General features: G+C 40.8%; 1 protein-coding gene across 6 annotated transcripts in view; it reads left to right on the top strand.

Moving 5' to 3' along the window:
• The window catches only part of pacs2 (phosphofurin acidic cluster sorting protein 2), a 282143-nt gene that overhangs the window by 139515 nt on the left and 128326 nt on the right, over positions 1-14302 (top strand). For all 6 annotated transcript variants that reach the window (XM_043698194.1, XM_043698193.1, XM_043698192.1 and 3 more), the window contains exon 2: positions 7297-7384. In XM_043698194.1, coding sequence (XP_043554129.1) covers positions 7297-7384 — 88 coding nt within the window. The remainder of the gene's footprint in view (positions 1-7296; positions 7385-14302) is intronic.

Below are 14302 nucleotides of genomic sequence, written 5' to 3'. Positions count from 1 at the left end.
CTCACTGACTTTAAAATTGTAATGCTGGAACATTTTTTAGAGGAGTGAATCTTCAGTTTTGGTTTGACACCATGTAATATGTAAGTTAAATATAGCTTAAGTCTCCTGAACAATGTTCATATCTGCCTTCTTTTGCATTGATTGGTGATCTATTGAACTGACCAATTTCCCATTCTTACCCTACCTTCCACACCCTTTGTAGACTCAACTCATCCAAACCTTCATTGTCTGCATCGTAACTCTCACCAAGTTTCATTTAGCTACAATCCCTGAGCTGTCATGGCTCATTGTCTGGTCATGCATTAGTTTTAAACTTCTCATTTTGTTTTTCCCTTGGCATCATGAAGTCCCTTCACGACTTTACTTGTAATCTCCTTCACCCTTACAATCTTCCAAAAGTGTGCTCTCCTCAATTTTCACAGCAATTATCACTTAAACCTACATCAACATTCATGCCATCGCAGTGTCTGCTTGGTCTTGACTCTCCAAGCTGTCACTCTTTTAAACTGGAATCCATCTCCCTACACACTGCTCAGTGACTAACTCAAGAAACAGTCTTCAACACTTCAACCTTCAAATCTCAAGCTATACAATTAGTAAATGCAACTTGCCCTCATAATTAGATCCCAAATGTTTGGTATAATTTGGTGCCACCTCCAAGGGCTATATCTTTCTAGAGGTATGGTGCACAAAATTAAGCACATCTGCCCAGATAGGGCAACAAGGCTTGAAGGTGAAAGGCTGTTGCATAAACTAGATACAAGTTTAAATGATGTGCTAGATGAGGGATGTTTGGACTTGGAAGCCAAATAGTTTTTGCATTTTGAACATTGATGCTTCAAATTTCTGGTGGTAATGTAGAGTCGCTAACCAATCTACCAATAAAATCCTTGTCAACGCCTTTGGAATCACAGGTCTCAAATCTACAGGTGGAATGTTGACAGTTGGTGGTTCCCAGCTAATATGTTCCAGGATCAATCAATATCACCCAGTTCAAATTTAGTGGTAACTTTTTGAAAAAAAAATCCTGTACAAAACTAAGTGCCACTTGGGTAAGGTGGGTAAGCATAAATTTGTTGGAATTTGCTGACTGGATTGAATGTTTTGATGAGGAACTGAGAGGCTTGATAATGGTAATGCAATTGAAATGTGCTTATGGACTTGCAAAAGGATTCTGACAAATGCTATATAGGCCTGTGAGCCAACCTGAAGCCATGAAATGGAATGGAAAGGAAAATGGATTATGAATCTGAATATTCCTGAGTGACAGGAAACCGTAGTGGTGAAAAGTTTTTCAAAGTGAAGGAAGATGTATAACGATACTCCCCAGAGGTTGATATTGGGATCATAGCTTTTAATGGTCTGCAATAATGTCAAAGCTTAGGTGCAGAAATATTACAGATGCAATTTAAGGCATTCAAATGCAATGTGTTACATTTTAAGTCAAAAGAACAAACAGGCAATGTAAACTAAAGAATATAATTCTAGGGTAGGTACAGGGACAGAGACACCTTAGGAATTTGTGGCTTTAATTTGTTGAATGCAATAAGGCAGATTAAGGAAATGTTTATAAGTGAAGATTGTGTGTCTTTTTAAATAGAGCCACATAGCGGAAAGCAAGAATTATTGTTTCTGAAACTCTCTGGTATGGCTGCACCTGGAGTATTGTGCCTAATCCTGGACACTACCTTCAGATGGATGTGAAGACTGGAGGACAACAAGATATGGGAAAAGCTGGGATACTTCTTAGAAAGGTCTAGAGAAGATTGGATGGAGGCAGGATCTCTGGGAAGAAAGCAGAGTTAACATTTTAAGTCTGGTGACTCTTCATCAGAAATGTTAGCAGCTCAGAAAAGATGGTATTTATGCAGAAACTGATGTGGGAATTGGGGTGGGTGAGTTGTGGAGAGATGAGTGGGTAGGTGGAAATGGAGACCTGGAAGAAAGAGATGAAAAGGGTTGGTAAACCAGATTATGGATAGCAGGTCAGGACAGGAGAGAAGCTGAGTAATTGATAATATTAACTAAAAGTGGTAAAATGGGTGAACTTTACTGAATGCAACCCATATAATGTGAAATGTGTTGAGAAGTACATGAGAATGGGTGACTGTGCTAAGAGCAACCCATCTTATAACAATACCGTAACAACATGGAAGGTTTGAATCAGGCTCTAAAGTTAAACTTGATGTTGCTTTCTAGGGGCTGCAGAGTGCCCAAGTAGAAAATGAGATGCTGTTCTTCCAACTTGCACTGAGGCTTGCTGAAACACTGCAGCAGACTTGAGACACACATTCACCAAGGAACATGGTTGTGTGTTGAAGTGGCAGGCAGTTGAAGCTCTGGGTCACCTTTTCAGACAGAAAATAGATGTTCTGCAGAGTGATCATCCAACCTGCATTTCTTCTCTCCAATGTCGAGAAGACTACATTGTGAACAGTCAATACAGTAAAGCAGTTTAAACGAAATGTAGATAAATTGCTACTTCAACTGGAACATATGTCTAGGCCTTGGATAGCGAGGAGGGAAGAAGTAAATAGGCAGGTGTTGCACCGTATGCAATTGCTGTGGGAGTGTTGGGAATGGTGGAGTCGTCGACCAGTGTGTTCCAGAGGGAATGATTCCAGTGGAATGCTGATAAGTGAGGGGAGAGGAATGTGTATCTTGTTGTGCCATCCCATTTGAAGTGACAGAAATAGCAGCTTACAATCCTTTGGATGTGGAGGCTGGTGCATTGTAAGTGAGGACGGGGGGACCTGATCATTGTAAATGGGAAGGAGGGGGTGAGAGCAGAAGTTCAGGACATGGGTCAAACCTGGCTAAGGGCCCTACTGACCACAGTAGGGGATCTGCTCAGTTGAGGAAAAAAAGTGGACTTGTCTGAGGCCCCTCGGCAGAAGGTGATATCATCGCAACAAATGCAACAGAGATGGAAGTGGGATGAAGTCCTTACTCCAGCAATTTGTGTTTTTGTTTCAGATCTTCATCCACGGTTCTTGGTTTTCTAAAATTGAGACATTCTGATCATGAGGTTCATCTGGGCAGAGTAACCAGCAAGAAACTACTCTCATTGTTAGAAGGTTTCAGAACAAAGGGAACAGATTGAAGTGAGAAGAAATATGAGGAAAATATTTTTTATGTAGGAGATACAGTGGGAGTTTAAAGAGAGTTTAAGGGTTACTGCGGATTATATCTGCCATAAATGCTGTTGGATGCGAATCTTATCAGATCGAGTGGATCGGTTGGAGAGACAGATAGAAGCGATGAGGAATTTGCAACAGCAACAGTATGTGATGGAGGGCAGTTATAGGAAGGGGGTAAAGTCTCAGATACAGTCACAAAGATGGGTTAACTCCAGGAAGGGTAAGAGAGGTCAGCACCGAGGGCAGGAGTCTTTTGCGGATATACCCATTTGGAACAGGTATGCTGTTTTGGAAAATGTAGGGGGTAATGGATTCTCAGGGGAACGTAGCACGAACAGCCAAGTTTCTGGTATTGAGACTGGCTCTAATGCAACGAGCGGTGCGTCAGCTTCCAAGAGATCAATTGTGTTGGGGGATGCTGTAGTCCGAGGTACAGACAGATGTTTGTGTGGCCAGCAAAGAAAAAGCAGAATGGTGTGTTGTTTCCCTGGTACCAGGATCAAGGATGTCTCAGAGAGGGTGCAGAATGTTCTTACGGGGGAGAGGGGCCAGCGGAGATCATTGTGCATAATGGAACCAACGATGTAGGAAGGGAAAAGGTTGATACTCTGAAGGGAGATTACAGAGAGTTGGGCAGGAATTTAAAAAGGAGGTCCTCAAGGGTAGTAATATCTGGATTACTCCCAGTGCTACGAGCTAGTGAGGGCAGGAATAGGAGGATAGAGCAGATGAATGTATGGCTGAGGAGCTGGTGTATGGGAGAAGGATTCACATCTTTGGATCATTGGAATCTCTTTTGGGGTAAAAGTGACGTGTACAAGAAGGACGGATTGCACCTAAATTGGAATGGGACTAATATACTGGCAGGGAAATTTGCTGGACCTGCTTGGGAGGATTTAAACTAGTGGGGTGGGGGGGAGGTGGTGGAACCCAAGGAGATAGTGAGGAAAGACATCAATCTGAGACTGGTACAGTTGAGAACAGAAGTGAATCAAACAGGTAGGAATGAGGTAGGACTACTAAATTAAACTGCATTTATTTCAATGCAAGGGGCCTAACAGGGAAGGCAGATGAACTCAGGGCGTGGTTAGGAACATGGGACTGGGGTATCATAGCAATTACAGAAACATGGCTCAGGATGGGCAGGACTGGCAGCTTAATGTTCCAGAATACAAATGCTACAGGAAGGATAGAAAGGGAGACGAGAGGAGGGGGAGTGGCATTTTTGAGGAGGGAGAGCATTACAGCTGTACTGAGGGAGGATATTCCAAGAAATACATCCAGGTAACTTATTTGGGTGGAACTGAGAAATAAGAAAGGGATGATAACCTTATTGGGATTGTATTATAGATCCCCTCATAGTCAGAGGGAAATTGAGAAACAAACTTGTAAGGAAAGTTCAGCTATCTTTAAGAAAAATAGGGTGGTTATGGTCAGGGATTTTAATTTTCAAACATAGTCTGGGACTGCCATAGTGTTAAGGGTTTAGATGGAGAGGAATTTAAGTGTGTACAAGAAAATATTCTGATTCAGTATGGCAGGTAAAGGGACGGATGGACAATGGGAAACCTTCAGAAATGAGATGACAAGAACCCAGAGAAAGTATATTCCTGTTAGGGTGAAAGGAAAGGCTAGGGGTAGGTATAGGTAATGCTGGATGACTAAAGAAATTGAGGTTTTGGTTAAGAAAAAGAAGCAAGCATACGTAAGGTATAGACAAAATAGATAGTGAATCCTTAGAGTACAAAGGCAGTAGGAGTATACTTAAGAGGGAAATCACGAGGACAAAAAGGAGACATGAGCTAGCTTTGGCAAATAGAGTTAAGGAGAATCCAAAGGGTTTTTGCAAATATATTATGAGGACAAGAGGGTAACTAGGGAGAGAATAGGGCCCCTCAAAGATCAGCAAGGCGGCCTTTGTGTGGAGCCACAGAAAATGGGGGAGATACTAAATGAATATTTTGCATCAGTATTTACTGTGGAAAAGGATATGGAAGATATAGACTATGGGGAAATAGATGGTGACATCTTGCAAAATGTCCATATTACAGAGGAGGAAGTGCTGGATGTCTTGAAACGGTTAAAGGTGGATAAATCCCCAGGACCTGATCAGGTGTACCCTGTAGCTGTGGGAAGCTAGAGAAGTGAATGCTGGGCCTCTTGTTGAGCTATTTGTATCATCGATAGTCACTGGTAGGTGCCGGAAGACTGGAGGTTTGCAAACGTGGTGCCACTGTTTAAGAAGGGTGGTAAAGACAAGCCAGGGAACTATTGACCGGCGAGTCTGACCTCAGTGGTGGGTAAGCTGTTGGGAGGAATCCTGAGGGACAGGATGTACATGTATTTGGAAAGGCAAGCACTGATCAGGGATAGTCAACATTGCTTTGTGCGTGGGAAATCATGTCTCACAAACTTGAATGAGTTATTTGAAGAAGTAACAATGAAGATTGATGAGGGCAGAGCAGTAGATGTGATCTATATGGACTTCAGTAAGGCGTTCGACAAGGTTCCCCATGGGACACTGGTTAGCAAGGTTAGATCTCATGGAATACAGGGAGAACTAGCCATTTGGATACAGAACTGGCTCAAAGGTAGAAGATACAGGGTGGTGGTGGAGGGTTGTTTTTCAGACTGGAGGCGTATTGGGACATAATTTTTAACTGTTTCACCACATTCCACTGCTTGGCCCAATACATGTGTTACTTTATGCTTAATTCAGTTCAATTCGTTTCAGTTAATTTCAGTTCAGTCAATTCAGTGTAGTTCAATTCAGCTCAGTTCAGGTCTGTTCAGTTCAATTCAATTGTGTTCAATTCAGTTCCGTCCATTTCAATTCAATTTAGCTCAGTTCCATTTTGTTCCGTTCACTTTGATTCACTTCAGTTCCACTCAGTTCAGTTCAGTTCAATCCCATTCAATTCTGTTAACTCCGCTTCAGTTTTTTGGACATGCCCACATCCTCCGCTGTACCCCAGGCAAGGGGTTCTTCGGCAGGACTGGGATCCTTTCTCAAACAAACTGCCACGTACATGCCCACATCCATGCCATCCCGGGACGGTCGGGACCTCCACAGTTTGTTCCTCTGGTTTCTTAGCCTTTTTCCAAAACATTGTTCTGTATCAAAATCTCTCCTCAATTGCGATTGACCCTGCTCGCAGCGCCAAAAGTTTTAGAAAATTCTCAAGGTCAAGGACCAGGCTCGCAGGAAAGTAGTCTGACACAGAACAAACAGCCAAGAGGCGAGTCTGCTAGAATATGGGTATTTTATTCCCCGCAGCGTCGCCTCAACCAGGTCTCGTACTTACAACGGGTCTGGTTTATACTCACTCTACGTGTTACCGGAACTGGGAGCCGTCAGTTCTCGTAGAGCGGTTGCCAACAACCCACGCTCGGCGGTTAAACGTAACCCCGGAGCAGACTCACCGAACTGGAGACTTTTCCAGCTGATATACTCTTTTCCAGATATAAACATTCATGTGAACAGCAGAGCAAGGCTAAAAAACACATTCCATTCTGGTTACATACAGATAAGAAGATTCACACGGGGAGGTGTGTAATAAGATTCACACGGGACTAAGCAACACCTCCATTCCGGTTAGATTCACACATGTATTGGGACATAATTTTTAACCGTTTCACCACATTCCACTGCTTGGAATTTTACACCACAGATATTTATGGTCTGGCACTGCATAAAAGTGCAGTAGAGGCAGCTTCAGTTGGTGCTTTCAAGAGGGAATTGGATAAGCACCTGGAGAGAGAGAGAGAATTTGTAAAGCGATAGAGTGAAGGCCTAGGAGAAGGACTGGCAAAATTGCTCTTGCGCAAAGCTGGCATAGACTTGACCAGACTGTCCTCCTTCGGCTCGGTACCCCTTCAATGATTCTCAGCTACGTTTTGTTAAAGGGGTGGATTTCCCAGTCTCCTTTTAATAACTCTACTTCTGTGCAGGTGTAGGCTTGCTCCCTATTTTTATTTGGCCATAAAGTCTAATGTTAGTGCATCCGGATGAATACAGATTATGTTTGAAGTAAAAGTACTTTAAAGTAGCATATGTGTTTCAAGATCTGCTCAGGTATGAGTCGACTACGAGATTTGTTTTGTTTCAATGCATATACTGTGCTCTCATGAGTGTATATTGTGTATTCTTTTACAGATTGTGCAGTTTGACATTGAAGAAGCTGGTTGTCGTAAAGGAGTTGGACAAGGAACTCACTTCAGTTGTTATTGCTGTTAAGATGCAGGTAAACTAGTTACTCTTGCACAGTCCTTTCTAACTTTGTTCTCTTGGAACAAGTAGACCAAAACCCATTTGAAAACTACTAACTCATATTGAGGCTTTATTTCAGTGCAGAGATTGGATTGACTTTAAATGTTAGCAGAAGGCTAGCTGTACTTCTATTCAAGACCGATCCCTGGGTTGGTGCATATTGGCTGCAATTCAGAAACCTGAGGTAACCAGACAGCAGGCACTGCCAATTTGCCCCTGTATCTGAACCCCAATCCATTCAGACATTACTTGTTCCACAGGAATCTATCTCGCATTTGCTAAATCACAGTTTTGTTTCTAGGAAAGATTCCTCCCAAATTTCTTTGGTTATGTCCTGCAGTTCCTGTAACCAGACCTGATGACCAACTGCTTTTGTCTATTCATTGTTGCCATTGCATCAAGTAGGAGAAAGTGAGGACTGCAGACGCTGGAGATCGGAGCTGAAAACTGTGTTGCTGGAAAAGCGCAGCAGGTCAGGCAGCATCAAAGGAGCAGGAGAATCGACGTTTCGGGCATAAGCCCTTCTTCAGGAAGGCTGAAGAAGGGCTTATGCCCGAAACGTCGATTCTCCTGCTCCTTTGATGCCTGACCTGCTGCGCTTTTCCAGCAACACATTTTTCAGCCATTGCATCAAGTGCAAGACTAAATCAAAAAATTGCCTTACTTACGTTAACATGAGTGCTGCTTAAAAGAAACACCGAACCAATCATTTACCTGCTTCAGTAACTACAGAGAGCGATCCTATCCACATTGATCACAGAACTACTGTACTTTTACCATACAGCAATTTGGCCACAATCCTCCCTGAATTGCTTTATTGCCATTGACTGCCTGTTCTCACTGTGATTCACTCCTTGCTATAATAATATGCACTAGTGTATCAATGTATTCAGAAACCAGCTATTAGGCATTGAGAAAATGTAATGATTAAAAAAATCCAATAATAAATAAATAAATAATCACCCCCCCCCCCGCTTTCCTTCCTACCCTTCCCTTTTGTCCAAGATGACGTTTACTCGAAGAGCAATACCCAAATATGGTAAAAGGAAAGCTTTTGCATCGTACCTTGTCATTGTCTCTGAAGTGTCCTAGTTTCTCCTCAGGATTGAATTACTTTCAAGAACAGTAACTATTATGTTGACACAGAGAAAGAATTTTGACCTTTGCAGAATTCCAATAAAAACAGCAAGAAAATAGCCAGTTAAACTGTTATTGATGGTGATAATGCTGGGGTGAGTGTTGAGGAAACACCAAGTAATCTTGATAAGCTTCTTCAAAAGACTGAGATGAGATTTATTACATCCACCTGAACTCTTGGAGATGGTAGATGAAAGGCAGTACTTCTGATGTTGAAAATCTGGAGCGTCAGTGTTGATCAAGAGCTCATTCCTGTCAAACCCAAAGATAGGAGTCAAACTGCTATATAAAATAGTTCTGAAATAATAATGGGTACAAATTTGTTCCTCTCTATTTCCTAGCATGGTGTATTAACTTTGCTATCAACACCGCTGTCTACTCGTGTTAGCATTCAACTAATTAAGGCAGTGAATGGTGGAATCAAACAAAACTTTAGAATTTTGACAGCTGGGTTAAAAGTGAAGCTAATGCAAGTAATGGCAGGAGCCATGAAGCAAGACAAATTAAATCATCCAGAGTTTGTGCTCCTAATTGCAATACAATAATCTGTGCTGAAAGTGTGTGTATGTATATGTTGGGAATTACATTAAACCTGGCCTGTGCAAAAGTGAGGACTGCAGATGCTGGAGATCAGAGTCTATATTAGAGTGGTGCTGGAAAAACACAGCAGGTCAGGCAGCATCTGAGGAACAGGAAAATCGACGTTTCGGACTCGAAACATCGATTTTTCTGCTCGTCGGATGCTGCCTGACCTGCTGTGCTTTTCCAGCACCAGTCTAATCTAGACTTAAACCTAGCTGTGTTAGACTATGCATAAGTTAAAAATACTTGGATACTGATACAGTTAAACAAAATTCATCCAGTTTACTGTTTGTGTGTTGGAATCTTCTGTACTCATGCTCATATCTGCACAGTAGTTGACAATTTATGCTAAATCAAAGCTCCCCTTTTCATATTTACAAAGCCCTTATGTATTGGATCTAGAGTTTTCCGATTTAAGCTTTTATTTGATTATTTTCCTGTATTGTGAACAACCTGTCATACTATTCAGAAATTCCTCATGAAATGTGGCCCCTTTTTTAAGGGACCTTTTTGGCAGCTGCATGTATAACCAGGAGTACATGCTTCATTGCTATGCAGAAGACAAACATAGAAGTTGAAATAGGCCATGTAGCCTCTTGAAGCTTTTCTGCCATTCAATGAGATCATAGCTGATCTTCAAACAAATTCCACATAATGTAGAGCAGGATCGAGGATTTTGGAACACTTTTTTTAACTGAATGTGCAGGCAATTGTATCATATAGTTTAATAAAAAATTCTCTAGTGCTGTTTTGACTGGATTTGCACTAGAGATATTTCAAACACTTGGGAATTTCTGGGACTGTTGAAAATGATGGTAACTGACATGTGCTATCCCAATTGGTCATATGATCTAATCATTCTATGTATTTAGAAAATGTTTTGCCAACTGCACAGTCTTGGTTGCAGAAGAACAGTGTTTGGATTTAAAACAGGGTTTTCTTTTGTCGGCAAGGCAGATAAACTAGTGCCACAGCTGCTTGCAGGATTTGTTCACCAGTGTGGCTTGGCCCTCAGGTCAAAGGTGATTAAGAATAATTAGACAGCTGTACATATCCAATATACTGTAATTATAGAATAATAGAATTACGGTTATGAACTGGTCAACCAGCAGGGAACATTGAGTTCAGTCATATACATGTGTTTCTGTCATAAAAACAAAGTCTGGGGGAAACTCAATAGATCTGGCAGCATCTGTGAAGAGACCAGCAGAGTTAATATTTCAAATCAAATATGATTGTTCCTTGAAACTTCCAAGTTCTCTAAGGAATAGTTCAAAACATAGTTTTATCAGAGAAATGAAGGAAGACAAGATCAGTGTTTCAGTATGGGGAGGGGAGTTATAGAGTCATAGAAATGTACAGCATGGAAACAGATCCATCAGTCCAACCCGTCCATGCTGACCAGATATCCCAACCCAAATCTAGTCCCACCTGCCAGCACCCAGCGCATAGCCCTCCAAACCCTTCCTATTCATATACCCATCCAAATGCCTCTTAAATGTTGCAATTGTACCAGCCTCCACCACATCCTCTGGCAGCTCATTCCATACACGTGCCACCCTCTGCGTGAAGAAGTTGCCTCGTAGGTCTCGTTTATATCTTTCCCCTCTCATCCTAAACCTATGCCCTCTAGTTCTGGAGTCCCCAACCCCAGGGAAAAGACTTTATCTATTTATCCTATCCATGCCCCTCATAATTTTGTAAACCTCTGTTAGGTCACCCCTCAGCCTCCGACGCTCCAGGGAAAACAGCCCAACCTGTTCAGCCTCTCCCTGTAGCTTAGATCCTCCAACCCTGGCAACATCCTTGTAAATCTTGTCTGAAGTTTCATAACATCTTTCCGCTTTGGTGAGGAGGAGTTGATTTCAAAGATATAAGAATTGAAATGGGAAAACAACTGAAAAAAAAAATTACTGACAAAAAAACAAAAGTGGAAATCATATACAACATACATGTGTACACAGAATAATATTGAAATTAAGCAAAACTAAGCATGCTAATTAAATTAAAAAAGGAGGGGATAATGAAAAGAAATATAAAAGGTTCAGAAAGCGCACAAAATTAGAAAGGTAAAGAGAAACTATAAAATAATCAAGGATTATAAGAAGAAATAGTAATGTATCATATAGAAGTAAATAACCAAGGAACAATAATGATAATGGGTAGAGCTACTAAGAAATACACAGAAAAACTCACAAGTAATGAATGCAAAATGGCAGAAATGTTAAATAATTACCTTACCTCAGCATCAGCCAGGCAAACTAACATAGTGGGCATGACATTAGAAAGAGTTCTAACAAAGAGGTAAAGACAGTTTATGACAAAAGGGAGTTAAATGATCAATAAATTAATGAAATTTATTTCTGATTATATATAATTAGTGAAGGGAATAAGGGTGACTACTGGAAGCTTATGTGATTCCTGCATTTAAATAGTGAACCATAGCTTATGTTTGTGATGGGAAACAGAATTTAATTAGTTACTTAGAAGGTATAATAGAAAATAAAGTAAGCTTCATGTTTTCTGGCCTACATTGGGAATGGATGATACTGGTAGCTCCAAAATGCTAGTTTACAAAACATATGCTGACTTTTTGGGAAACCATGTGCGATTCAGTCATTTGAGTTTTGTCACTATTTCATGGGCCACACATGGTCTTTGAAATCAAAACCATAGTTAAATGTGTACTGCAACTACATGATCATATATATGTATATAAAAGCATAAGATGCTTTTAGCTATACTGTTAGTCAATCTCAATGGCCAGCTGAAGGTTGCTCTGCCAACTTGATAGTGCTCAGGTGCCAGTTATCATTGATATAGCATTTAATTGGTGAAGTGCCTCTTTGATCTAAGGAAATATTGGAAATTAAAATTGTTGGAGTGTTCCAGTTTTTATGGTGCTAGATAATATGTATTTGATTGTCTGGAAACTGCAAATATAGTAAAGAGGAACCAGCAAAGATTCCAAAAAAAAGACTCACTTGACCATTTTTAATACATTTCTTGCAGTAGTAACAAAAGCTTGGATAGAGGCATGGTGCTGAATGGTGTGAGACCTGCTAAGGTTGTACCTTTGTTTGACACAAGAATGAGGGATAGACCAAATAATTTCAGGCCAGTCAGTCAAACCTGGTAGTAGAAAAATAGTTGGAATCAATTCTTAGAGACTGGATAAACTTACACTTAGACACAAATTAATAAAAGCTCATCAGCATGGATTTGCTGGGAGGCGGTCATGTCTAACTAACTAAGTTGATATAATTTTCTAAGGAAGTAACAAGGAGGATTAATGAGGGTGGTGTCGCTGATGTGGTCTACATGGATATTAACGTTTTTGATGCAGTACATAATGACAGATTTAATTAAATAAAAATGTAAAAGCACATGGAATTCAGGGGAAAGTAGTAAACTGGGTGCAACATTGACTCTGGCAGGAAACAGAGTGCGCGATGTTTTTGAGACTGGAAGGCTGTTTTCAGTCTGGTTCTGCAGGGCTCTGTACATTTTCTGGAAATTTAAAAGTTTGGATATTAATGTGTGTATTATGAAGTTTGTAGATGACATGAAAATGACAGTGATGTTGATGAACATGATGTGGAGAAGCTGGTGTTGGACTGGGGTGGACATAGTTAAAAATCACACAACACCAAGTTATAGTCCAACAGGGGTTTATTTGGAAGTACTAGCTTTTGGAGCACTGCTCCTTCATCAGGTAGTTGTGAAGCAGGATTATAAGACATAGAGTTTATAGTAAACGATCACAGTGTGATGCAACTGAAATGATATATTAAGCAACCCTCGGTTGTTGCTAAGTCTTTGATCTTTTAGAATGGGTTCAGTTTCATTCGGTATCCAGACGGTCTGGACTCTGACCTCATACGTTTACTGCATTGTCTGTGCTGAGATGTCAGCTTTTTTTATATAAAACCTTAAGTTATCTTGAGAATGTGACTGAAGAAGTTCTAAGATTCACATATCAATGAACTGATTCTAAAAGATGAAAGACTTAACAACAATCGAGGGTTGTTTAATATATCACTTTGTTGCATGACACTGTAATCTTTTGCTATAAATTCTGTGCCTTATGTCCTGCTTCACAACTACCTGATGAAGGAGCAGTGTTCTGAAAACTAGTGCTTCCAAATAAACCTATTGGACTATAACTTGGTGTTGTGTGATTTTTAACGTTGATGATGAAGGTAGCTGTAGATAGCAAATTAATATATTAGTGCACTGGTCAAGTAGGCATACCAGTGGCAAATGTAATTCAACCTGGAGAATGGGAATGCATTTGGGAAGGTCAGACAAGGAAAAGGAATACATAATAAATAGAAAATTACTGAAGGGTGGAGGAAGTGAGCCCGTCTTGTACTGATGCAGTCCAGGTGGCGCAAGGGTACTTATTGTTATTAGTGGGGGAAGCTCTAGCATTCTGTCCCAGTGATTATCAGGATGGTGTAAACATGAAGGGAGCTTACAAGTGCTCCCATGAATCTGTTGCCTTTGTCCTCTTGGGTGGAAGAGGTTGATGGTTTGCAAAGTGTTGTCGAGCTTAATGTTCCAGAATGCAAATGCTACAGGAAGGATAAGAAAGGGAGGCAAGAGAGGAGGGGGAGTGGCATTTTTGAGAAGGGATAGCATTACAGCTGTACTGAGGGAAGATATTCCCGGAAACACATCCAAGTAACTTATTTGGGTGGAATTGAGAAATAAGAAAGGGATGATGACCTTATTGGGATTGTATTATAGATCCCCTAATAGTCAGAGGGAAATAGAAAAACAAACTTGTAAGGAGATCTCAGCTATCTTTAAGAAAAATAGGGCGGTTATGGTAGGGGATTTTAATTTTCCAAACATAGTCTGGGACTGCCATAGTGTTAAGGGTTTAGATGGAGAGGAATTTAAGTGTGTACAAGAAAATATTCTGATTCAGTATGTGGATGTACCTACTACAGAAGGTGCAAAACTTGACTTACTCTTGGGAAATAAGGCAGGGCAGGTGACTGAGGTGTCAGTGGGGGAGCACTTTGGGGCCAGTGACCATAATTCTATTAGATTTAAAATAGTGATGGAAAAGGATAGACCAGATCCAAAAGTTGAAGTTCTAAATTGGACAAAGGCCAATTTTGATGGTATTAGGCAAGAACTTTCAAAAGCTGATTGGGGACAG

The sequence above is a fragment of the Chiloscyllium plagiosum genome, chromosome 10 (assembly GCF_004010195.1).
Source record: "Chiloscyllium plagiosum isolate BGI_BamShark_2017 chromosome 10, ASM401019v2, whole genome shotgun sequence".
NCBI lineage: Eukaryota > Metazoa > Chordata > Chondrichthyes > Orectolobiformes > Hemiscylliidae > Chiloscyllium > Chiloscyllium plagiosum.
This window is presented reverse-complemented; position numbering and strand designations above follow the sequence as displayed.